At 35.0% G+C, this 12,649-nt stretch overlaps 1 protein-coding gene across 1 annotated transcript; it reads right to left on the reverse strand.

Annotated features, from left to right (window-relative positions):
• Positions 1-2,131: 2,131 nt before the first annotated feature.
• On the reverse strand, positions 2,132-4,187 carry LOC105793982 (uncharacterized). Its single transcript, XM_012622913.2, has 2 exons — positions 3,550-4,187; positions 2,132-2,381 (listed from the first exon to the last, which is right to left on the reverse strand). Exons 1-2 carry the CDS (start codon positions 4,070-4,072, stop codon positions 2,377-2,379), a joined length of 528 nt encoding a protein of 175 aa, XP_012478367.2. The 5' UTR covers positions 4,073-4,187; the 3' UTR covers positions 2,132-2,376.
• Between the last annotated feature and the right edge of the window lie 8,462 nt (positions 4,188-12,649).

Consider the following 12,649-nt stretch of genomic DNA (forward strand, 5'->3'; position numbering starts at 1 on the left):
TTAGGCCATGTAATTAGCTCATTTTGGAAGTATGTTATATGGTATATCTTGTGTGGTGGATGGTCATATAATCTGGTTTGAGTAATGAGGTAAATGATGGATGTATTTTTTTTTTTGACTTATGGTGTATGTTCCTATAGGTTATATGATGAATATATATATTGATTGTGTATTGGTTAGTTAGGTACGATTCTAAATGGTGACTAATGACTATGTTTTAGGTATGTTTTGTTGGTTATATATATAGTTATAAGTGACATGTTGATGTTTGTATTAGGTTATGAAATAGTATGTTTAGCTTAATATTGAATAGTGGAATTGGTATGTTTAGTATTTAGTTAAAGGCGTGAAATTATACTAAAGGATGTCTTAATGTATGCTTGGTTTATGAGATGAATTATGTTTGATTATGATTTAGGTATTCAAATGCCATGTAATTGATGATCACATGATTCGAACTTTGTATTTATGAAGCACGTGCACTATGATTTTGATGATTGTTGGTTGGTTAGTAATTTGATTAGATAAATGATATTGATATAGTTGAATATTGAAGCATGATTCGTATATGTGAAATGACTAGAAAAGCATTATTGATTTTGGTTGACTATGTGATTCAAATATACGAATTTGACTTGTAGAAAAAAAATTGTAAAGGAGATTATATTACTTTGTGCTTGAATTGTGTTGAATAACTATTTTGAACTGTGTTTTGATCGGTAATGCTTCGTAACCCTAATCTGATGACGGATTCGGATTAGGGGTGTTACACGATCATATTTAGAGAATAAGCCTCCACTTATATCAAAGCACATGAGTTACATATGCATGGTCAGTGACTAATTCAGGATTTAGGTAAATCACACCATGAACGTCACAAGTGAATTAGTTCACAAACAGATTCAAAATTAATTCATCTTAGGCCTAATCTAATGTATCATTCTTCCAATGAATACATCTATGTCTCTACCTGTGGAGTCAACTACTCTGATAGGCAAAACTAGTCATCTCCTCAGTTGGAATTGTAGAAGACATAATAATCCTTCTAAGTATTTGAATCAAATGCTTACTTTGATTCTTTTACGAGATTACGGAATCATTTGGATTATCAACTGAAGTAAGTTATTTTTCTCTCAATGTAAACGTTCTTATAGTGCCACTTATCATCAGTTTGAATTTAGACAATCGATGAGTTAATATTTGTTTGTCACAATTTCGCTATGCATACAAAACATGAAAGACAGAAACACAAAAGACATAATAGTGAAATGTGAAATTAATTTTATTTATTTATTTATCGTTCAAGTACATAGAAAACAATTACATGTTCAAGTACATAGAAAACAATTACATGTTTACTATATAATATGGACACATTTCCCAACATTTTACATATCAAGTAGCATTGTCAATCACATAGTACATAGTTTATGGCCCCTATAACAAGATAAAGACTCAAGATGGATACATAGAGTATCCTACCATCACACCAATATAAATTGCACCCAATGTATCATCGATACGCCTGAAGTAATATGCATCCAATGCCTCATCGGTATAAATCAAAAAAATTCCCGTATAACTAATCCTATAGCATGCCAACTATACCTGAACTCTATCTGAGACCATTTAATAGGGAATTCATCATATCAATGTATACAAGTTCAAATGTCATTACTAATTACATGGCATTTTCATATCATGTGCATATCATTATCATACTTCCACATGTCTCTCATGTATTCAATCATATTTTTTACATAGCATTCACTTATTTCATTATAATTTCACAATCATACAATGTCAAAATTGTAATCAATCATATTTCTATTAACATTCATAGTTTAGCAAAATATCAAATTATTAGATCTTACCTTTCACAAGATTAAGCACAAACATTATCGCATTCATCACCAAACACTTCCACAATCTCAATCATGTGATAAATATATGCATATTTGTACTTACAACAAATGCGCTCAAAATCAACCAACTTAGCATAGCTAAAATTAGTTCTTACCATGATTAAGTTATCCTAAATTCCATCTTAGTATACTAAGCTACATGAATAGCATAGTTATAACTTATCATTCTTCCTCATGAATCACTTATGTATATATATTAACACATATGCATATAACCTATTAGAATATTATAACTTTAACCATTACCTTTCAACCTCTTTCCATGAATAATTTGAACAATTTCAACAAGAGAATGTCAATTTCATTCTATTATTTATAATGTATAAACTTATACTTTTATATGCTAGTTACTTGAAATTTATGTCTTAAGGAAATCAAATTATGCTTGCACAAATCAATCTCGCTATTCGTCGCCCGTTTTCACCTTTGATCCTCGACAATTCGACCTCATTTAAGCTACATTCAATAATCCATTTATGAAATAGTATTAATTTCACAATCAATTAGAACATAAGCAAAATCAAGCATAATTGCATACTTTACAAATAAGTCTCTTTTTAACCTTAATATTCAAAATGCTCATATCTGATTATTTACCCGATCGAATCAAAATCCAACTTCGTATTTATTCTCTAGAAACCTCAAACTATCAATCTATAGCATTTACTTTCAAAAGCTTTCACTCTTTACAATTTGGTCCATAATAATACAACAACAACTTCCTTAACTATTTCATTTTTAACATGTATCCCACTCAAAGTAAGCTTAAAAATCATCCATTTCCTAGTTTTATGGCTTATTCAACAATTACAATTTACTTAAATTTCCAAAAATACAAAAACTATTTAATGGGAGTACAACCAAGCTTCATTTGTTTCTCTCATATTCGGTTCAAGATGTAGAAACATATTAATTCTCTCTCTCCCACTGACTTATAATTTAATCAATGTTTACACTATTAAGCAAGTAAGTGGAGATGGACGTGGTGATCAGGTCTCAACACTAGCCAAGCCTTGATTATGGTCCAATTTCAATTGAGTCCTTGATTAAATTGCCACTTAAGCCCTTGCGAAATCCTAAATCAAATTTCATTTGTTTTGGTCCCTTTGTAACTATTTTGATTATTCAATTTAATTAATTACTAATATTTCTATCTTTTAATTTTGTACTCGTTTCGATATTGACGAAAATCAGATCGTTACATTTATATTGCAGTTTGATCCTCCTACTAAAATGAATAAACAAAATAGTCTTTTATTAAAATTATGTCTAAATGTTGTTTTTGGTGTGTGTTTAGTCATTAACCTTTACACATTTATTTAATTTGATTCTTATAATTTTATTTGAAATAAATTGATTAATTATTCTGTTTTATATGTCAAATCAATAAATAATTTAAGATTTTTAAAATATACATATAAAAATCTTCAAATAAAACTTCTACTTATAAAATTGAATTACTTGAGAAAGCTTATCACTCCTCTTGTTTTTCTCTCAAAATAAAAATGGAGGGACAGTCTATTATTTAATTATTACTTCACAAATGCTGCAATTTCTCCACCCAACAATTACATTATCTAATATTGTTTACTACTTTAATTGAAAAGCCAATTTACAAACTAACCAGACAAGCTAAGGTAAATTGAAGTAGCCACACCAAGCGCGTACACTCCAATCGCTGCCCCAACAACCTCTTTCCCCGTCCTCGCCGCCGCGCCAATCCCCGCAATACCCAAAACCCCAACCGGCACTCGCTGCAAAACTGCCTTTCCAGCGTTTCCCACGACGGCATCACTGAATAAAACCACTGCCCATTCCCTGAAGTCGGAGGAATCCAGGAGAAGTGCTTCTTCATCGCTCCGGGGATTATCCTGGTGGCGAGTTACGAACCGGAACGCAGAATCGACTTGGGAGCGAGCGGGAGGATGAGGGACCCAACGGAGAATGAGAGAGTGAGGGCGGAGGGAAGTGAGGTGTTGATGGAGGTTAGCGGCGGCGTTCAAGAGCTGATAAGGGAAGACTCCGGGGTAGGCTTCTTGGGTAAGGGAGAGGCATTGACTGTAGACTGAGTCGCAGGCTGAGTTGAATTGGGACGAGTTGACTAATGCGGAGGTCACTCGCTTCGACGCCGATTGCGAAATCCCCATCTCTCTTCAGTTCTGTGTTCTGCTAGTTCGCAGTTATTGGTTGGATGTCTGGGAATATTGGGATGATGTTATATTTAAATATAGGGTAAAATATGTTCTAAGTTACTTTACTTTTCATACATTTACAAATTAGTTCATTACTTTTATTTTGGATTTGAACATTTAGGTTTTATTCTTAACCTCGTTCAACATCTTATATTAAATTCAGCTACTTTATAATATCAATTTTGTTTATGTGGCTATAAAATAATTTTTTTGAAGATGTTACATCAATGATTTTAACAAAATTTGAAAAATCAAAAATTAAAATTTTAAAAATAAAAGTGTACGTTGAGTATAAAATTTATAATATATTTTAACCTCAAATATGTTAATGTTTTAAAATTTTGCTGATAATAAATTTATTCTTAAAATTTATAACTATTTATATTCGTTAAAATAATATATATGTATGTATGTATATATGGCTAAATAAGGGCTATAGGCTTTTTTTTAAATTAGGACTTTAGGTCGTTTTAAACATTAATTAGGGAAATAGGTCAGTTTTAGGAGAGAATGTGAAAGCGCGACCAGTTGGGTGTATTTTTTGCACAGATAGTAGTAAAGTGCACTCAGCTAGGCACACTTTCTCTCAATAGTAAATTGCAACGGCTTTTTGATCGTTGCCGCACCAAACGATAAAAAAACTTTAAAACCCGGCGGTAATTTTTTTTAACTTATAAATACCCCTCAAATTTCATTTTTTCCATTTACATCTTTCTCTCAACTCTCTCAAGCTTTTTACTCAAAATTTATTTATATTTTCATTTAAAAATATTATTTTTTAATTATATTGTATTTTACTCGTTTGGATCAATTTCTCGAGAATGGATGCCTCTCTAATCTGCTTCGACGACAACCATATTTTCACTACCCAATTAGCAATGGTAATTCGTTATTTTTAATTTTTCGATATTTTTAATTATGTTACTTTTTTATTGTAAATCTAATTATTTTTTTATGTTGTAAATAGGCAGACGATCATGTGCTGGAGGCATTCATACATAATACGGGGGAGCCTCTAATCCCTGAAATTTGTGGGTACTTACAAGAGGCTGGATTCTTATATGAGTCTCGCATGCAAGGGGGTTGCAAATTCGATCCCACATTAATCAGCGCATTGGTGGAAAGATAGAGGCCTGAAACACACACTTTTCACCTTTTATGCGACGAGTGTACAATCACACTCGAGGAGGTAACGTTACAACTCGGTCTGCTGATGGATGGGCCAGTCATCACAAGATTAGTGGTTGTTTGAAGGAAAGTGGACATCTGCATGGCAATGTTAGGGAAGGTCCTGAATAGGTTCAAAGGTGGTCGAATATCAATCAACTGGTTAGAGAAAATTTTGATAAGCTTTCTAACGACGCAATGGAGAAGGTCATACAACAGTACGCCCGAGCATTGATCATGAAGTTAATAGGGGGCATTTTAATACCCGATAAATCTAGAAATTTGGTGCATGTTAGGTGGCTTCTACATCTAATGAACTTCAGTGAATGCGCAAAACTAAGTTAGGGATTTGTCATGTTGTCCATGTTTTACCGGGAGCTTTGTCGAGCAACGCAACTGGATAAGATGTCGATCGGTGGTTTCCTGCTACTGCTACTACTACTGCAGTCATGGGCCTGGTGGCAAATACTATTTTTACATCCCAGAGTGACCGATCCATACACATTCCCAATGGTGATTAGGTAAATATCATTTATCAATAAATACGTAGTTTGTGCAGTAAATATTTTTATTTATTATATGTTTCGCCTAATATATCGCTTGTACAGGTGGAACCATGGCCCAAGTTACGTGGGACTGGCCGATGAGTTGGAAGACATTAGGCTGCTATTAGATCAACGATCGAAAATCGAGGTTAATTTCCTATCATTTTCGAACCTATATTAATTATCACATCCAAGCTTGGGATTGTAGGATGGAATCCATACTCGCCTGTGAATCATTTTTCTCGGCAGACAGGACAATAGTTGATGATTACTTGACATGGTTCAAAGTCGTCGATAAGTTGGATCTACTACTACTGGATGCTAGGAGTAGGCAAATTCGGCCTAAAAGGCAACATTAATTGCCACAGTAGCATAGGAGGGGACGCAGTCGCACGACGAGTTCGTTATCGGCTCCGACAAAAGATGCGCCGCCTGTGGCTACGCAATATCCGGGTAGTTCGCTCAACTTATTCTCATTCAATTCACTAACCCCATTTATTTTTCAGAAGTACCACCGCACTACAGACCATCGTTGCACGTGGTCGGTTCTTCTGTTCCCGCAGGTTCATATTTCGGAGCATTGACGTCTCCTGCATACTATACCCCCGTGTCGATGTCGATGTCAAACCCCATATCTAGACAGATGCTGACGTATGAACCACCACCGACGATGATACCGATGTAAACGCTCATGCAATATTCGATGCCGATGTACTCAGAATTTATGGCACCTCATGGTTACACGCTTATAGTGACCCAAACACCGCGTGCATCACTATTTTACTGGGGTAGCTCATTGTCGCAACCACCAAATGCGGGAATGGAGAATAAACGATGATAGGCGAGGACGACACAGCAATTGACCATGAAGAAAGATGATGACACTGCCGATCCCAAAGACATAGTTATCCAGAGGGCCATGCTATGTACATATTCAAGTAATGATGACGACGAGGAAGAAGTCTGCATGCTCGTACCTTCGGATACACCTCCGGAGGCACCTCCGGTTGTACATCCCGTTCCATGCAAAAATCCTTCATGCAACTATCGTTTACCACCTTGTGGCACACATTCTCCCCGATGTCACAATTGAGTGTATTTTTTGTTATAAATATTGTGATGTAAATATAAATATGCCATAAATAAAAAAATCAAGGTTATTCATTCAAACAATACATTTGCCTTTATTACTATATATTATGAGTTATGCGTAAGTTAACGATAAATAATATATTGAACCAAAGGGAATACGCGAATAACTCTAATTAATTTGAAATTTGGTAGAAAGTAATGTTATAGACATTGAGGCCCCAACGTATCCCTGTACAAAGAATATGTTGTCTTCGTATGCCCTAGGTTTCTACAATGCCTGCATAATTTTTGTTGACCGTGTCTCCTAAATATTCATATTGTTCCTTATCCGGATGGAATTCGGACAACCTTTCAGGACGCGATACAAGTCATTATTTGGCACCAACTCGAACGATGTGGTGGACACAAGCAGCCACATACTTTAATCTGAGACGAGTGGAAATTTAAGACTCCACACACTGTGAATACGTTGTAGCTGGTAGACGTCGTTGATTAAGATGCGTACTCAATCCATATGCTCCCACATGTAACAATTGCATTTTCGCATGGGAATCGAAATGTTTGAAATCTACCATAATCGCAGGTCTCTTTCGTTAGGTTTACACGATAAGATGCATCCAACATTTCCTGGTCAGGCCTAGCATGCTTCGTGACTCGAAAGTCGATATTCCAACCTGAGTGGCACACTACATACATGGTGTTCGCTTACGTTGTACTTCATCGAATCTCTTTCATCACGTCATCACAGAATGTATCGATGCCCACTATTTGTCCAGCATACACCAACTCCCTCTTAAAAAAACAAAATGACCAGTCGAAAATATGTCTCTTTGACAACTAATGTTATAGAAACATGACGCGTTCCCTTCAGTATGGAATTGATGCACTCGGTCAAGTTTGACGTCATGTGCCCATATTGTAGACCCTTGTCGTATGGCTGCGCCCATTGTTCGAATGGTATAATTAGTATATACGTCGCACTGTAGGCGTTAATGGTGCTCAAGTTGTTCAACATTTCATGGAACCGATACTGGATGGGCTCGTAAACTTTTGAGACATAACTATCGGTTAGTGCAATAAAATAACCCAGTATGAATAACAGTATATGTGCAGTGAATACATAGTTTGAACTACAAACCCATATCGATGACTAGATCTCGCTCAGATGCCGAAGGATATTTTTGGTAGTATTTGGATCCCACATGTCATATATAGTACCAATGATGAGTGCGATCCCAGAAGGATCCGTAACTATCAATCGCCGAGAGCATTCTAGGTCCCTTTTCCGATATGACATATATGTCGGGCTTCGGGCAAACATGGCGGCACAACTGGCTCAAAAAGAAATCTCAGTCATATGTCGTTTCTCCGAGAGTTATTACAAACGCTATAGGTAAAACCTTCCAATTACCATCCTAAGCAATGACAAGCAGTAGACGCTACTGATACCTTTTGTATAGCCAGGTGCCGTCAATTTGGACCATAGGCTTGCAGTGCTGAAATGGCTCTCAGTATTGCTAAAAGGTCCAAAAGAATCTGTGGAATACTCTTTTCCCAAGGACCAATTGATCGATATAGTACCTTGGGCGCGTTTCGAGATTGGTTACGGAACCTGGTACGTATTGATCAAGTACCTGACACTATTTCCATAGATAGTTATACGAACTCTCCCACCCGTGATGCAACTTCTCCACAGCCTTCTGTTTTGCAACCCACACTTTGCAGTACGTTGCAGTGTACTGGAACTAGCTATGTATGCTCATATTCAACACTGGTATTAAAACTTCAGGGACTGGCCTTCACCATCGGTAGAATAATCATGTCAGAATCTAGCCTCGGATGGTCCTAACTTGCACCCGTCGCAACACAGGTATGGGGACCGGGATACTACATTATCATTCACATCTCGGTTTTCTTCCTGTAAGATGCAATGATTTTCCACTTACACCTCTCGTCCTTCATTGTACACTTTCTTTCGAATTTCTCGGAACGATACTTCATAATGTAGTAGTTCATGTCATTCTTGATGTTGTACTGCTTCAGTGTAGCAAGAAAAGCATCTTTGTTAGGGTATTCCATTCCATCTTCCAGTACTTGTACATCACAATATACGCTTACATGATCAGGTGTTCTGTGCGGAAGTCGCGAAAACTCTAAACCACCCTCGACCAATAGGTCAATGTTCATTATGTGGGGCTGAGGTTCATACGCATTGAATCATGCATCTGGACCCGAGGCATCATCATCAGACTCCCTAAGTTCCGGCTCTATTGTAACCGGATTCGGTTTAGAAAATAGTGTCACTTCTGAACCATCTAGATCATGTTGTCAAATTAGCTCAAGTTTTGACTCCTCCTTCTCGTTTACGTTCACAGCCCCTTCATCCTCACTTGCATCTCCTTCCATGTCCACGCCTTCATTGTCACCTTCGAGCGCTATGTTAGACGTACTTTCGTCGACCCCCGTCGAAAGGAGTAGGTCATCAATTCTTCTGTAGCCCATGTGCCTACCAAAATATTCAACAGGTAGATGACTGGTGTACGTCGATGATCCTCCAGCATAATACTTCCACCCCATAACATCGACTGTAACACCCCTAACCTGTGTTCGTCAACGGAACAAGGTTATGGAGCATTACTACACCTATTGGATAATTTACAATTAATATACAAATAATTATCAAATATAATATAAAATAATCTTAAAGTCCCTTAAATAAACCCTCGAGGTCCATAATACGAATTAGGAGTGATTCGGGACTAATTCGAAAACTCGGGGAAATTTATTTTTTCATTTTTATTTTTTTGTGCGAACTCAATATAATCCCTTTATAAATATCTAACCTTCCCTGGAATTTCAACCGTAACCAATTTACAATCAATATGGAAACCAACACATTTTCACATTCAAACATATTTAAATCATGCCTAAAACATTTACTTATCAAATTGATCAACAACATTCACAATACAATATAAAAGTTAACTAACAAACACCGTTCATTTCATTTCAATTTTAGTATCAAACTAACTCAAAAGCATATCAATTTAACTTACAATAACCATCAATTCATCTTAAGTTCAAACATGCATTTTCTCAACACTTAAACAACCAATCCATATGGCCAAATACACACCAACCTTTAAAAGCCAAATCTCATGGCTAATATCATAACTCAAAACATACCAAAATGACACTAGCCTATACATGCCATATACCATATATATACAATTCAAAAGTACCAATTTAGATGTCCGATAGCGCGATGATGTTCCCGACGACTTTTGGATCTGAGCAAGCCTTGATTCTCTATAAAACATAAGAAAATAACACGAAGTAAGCTTCATTGCTTAGTAAGTTCGTAAATGAATAATTCAATACATCAAATACATACAATTCAACTAATTGTACATAACATCACTATATATACAATTACAACAAACCTTTCTCATTTCTTAAAATATGATCAAATACCATTTCAATATCTTTCTCCATTAAATACTCGAATAGGTTCTGTACGTACCTGTATCGTCTCGTACTAACCTCTTTCTCAATCATCTCAATGATATTTATAATTCAATTCAACTAGGTCGAATTCAAATAAATCTAAAACACATAAACATTTAACTAACTCATATAATTGCATATTATCACATTAAGTACTAAACTTACCTTAATATTGCTTGAACATATAACTTCACACATACCTGAACCATTCAACTCAAATTCACATTTGAAATTGTTAAGATCGTACGAAAATCATATAAAACTCGTACAATATCATATCCCAGATATGGTCTTACATGTTAATGCATATTGATGCCACTGTCCCAGACAGGGTCTTATACAAATCATATATGATGCCAATGTCCCAGACATGGTCTTACACGTTTTCTCACTTCAATGCCAATATCCCATACATGGTCTTACACGAAATCACACCTCAGAAGTCCTAATATCATGACATCAATATCCAATACATTTACTACGGTTCATTCGGAGCTTTCGACTTCTTAATTAACTCAATTCATGCACAAAACCAGTAATCTAATGCTCAAATCAATTCGGCAATATATATCCATATACGAATCAAATTTGACAATGTATATCTATACAAATCAATTCGGCAATGAATATCCATATACAAATCAAATTCGGCAATGTATAACCATATACAAATCAACTCGGCAATGTATATTCATATACAAATCAAATTCGGCAATGTATAACCATATACAAATCAATTCGGCAATGTATATCCATATACAAATCAAATTCGACAATGTATAACCATATACAAATCAAATTCGGCAATGTATAACCATATACAAATCAAATTCGGCAATGTATATCTATAAACAATTCAAATTCGGCAATGTATAGAACATATACATTTAAATTCAAAAACATTTATTTACTTATGAACTTACCTCGTACTCAGAATTGACAAATCGAATCGATTACATGATAATTTTGCTTTTCCCCCGATCTAATTTTGGATTCCTCTTTTCTCGATCTATATGTATTCAAAATTAACTCATTTAATCCTATAATCATTCAATTCAATCAAAAAACACATATTTAAGCCAATTTGTGCTTTGGCCTTAAACTTTCAAATTTCTTACAATTTAGTCCCTATTTCACAAATACACAAAATTCATAAAATTCAACAAGACCAATGCTTGGCCGAATTACCATAGTGAGCCCATATTTCACATTTATTCACACTTTGAACTCCACATTTTCATCTTTTCACAATTTAATCCCTAATTTGCATTTTCATCAAAAAATCACTTTATAAAATATGAAAATCTAATATCAAATATTAATATTTCACCATTAAACATCAAAGAACAGATAAGCTCATCAATGGAAACTATCAAAATCTTTAATAGTTTTGAAATCTAAGGCACGGTCTAGCTAGATTAAGCTACGACGACTCCAAAAACATAGAAATCATTAAAAACGAGACAAACAATTCTCACATGCAAGAAAAATTGAGAAGGCCGAATGTTCAAGCTTCCATGGATGTTTTTCCTTTTGATTTTCGGTGGTGATAAACAATTTAGGAAGATGAAATGTTTTATTTCTTTTTTTTTTACTAAATTATTAACTTAATTACTAAATTAACCTTACTATAAACCTTTAAATTTTCATAACTATTGTCCATATTTGTCCACTCAATATTTTAATAGTCTATTTACCACATAAAACCCTGAACTAGTTCATAGCATAACCATTAGATCCCTTCAACTTATAGAACTCAATTTTTGCACTTAATGCAATTTAGTCATTTTTATCAAATTAAGCATGCAAATGATAAAATTTCTTCACGAAATTTTCACCTAATAATTCTATCATGCTGTAAAATTTAATATAAAAATAAAATTAATATTTTAACTTCGAATTTGTGGTCACAAAACCACTATTCTGATTTGACCCAAAAACGGGCTGTTACAACTCTCCCCCCTTTAGGGATTTTCGTCCCCGAAAATCTTACCAGTGAATAAGTTTGGGTATTGCTCTCTCATAGCATCCTCGATTTCTCAAGTAGCTTCTTCGACCCCGTGTCAATACCACAAGACTTTTACTAAAGAAATTTTCTTATTTCTCAGTTATTTGACCCCGCGAGCTAATATTCTGATCAATTCTGCGTTCTACGTCATATCAGGTTGTATTTCAATCTCAGAAGGAGAAATCACATATGAGGGATCGGATCGATATCGTC

This window comes from Gossypium raimondii, chromosome 3, assembly GCF_025698545.1.
Source record: "Gossypium raimondii isolate GPD5lz chromosome 3, ASM2569854v1, whole genome shotgun sequence".
NCBI lineage: Eukaryota > Viridiplantae > Streptophyta > Magnoliopsida > Malvales > Malvaceae > Gossypium > Gossypium raimondii.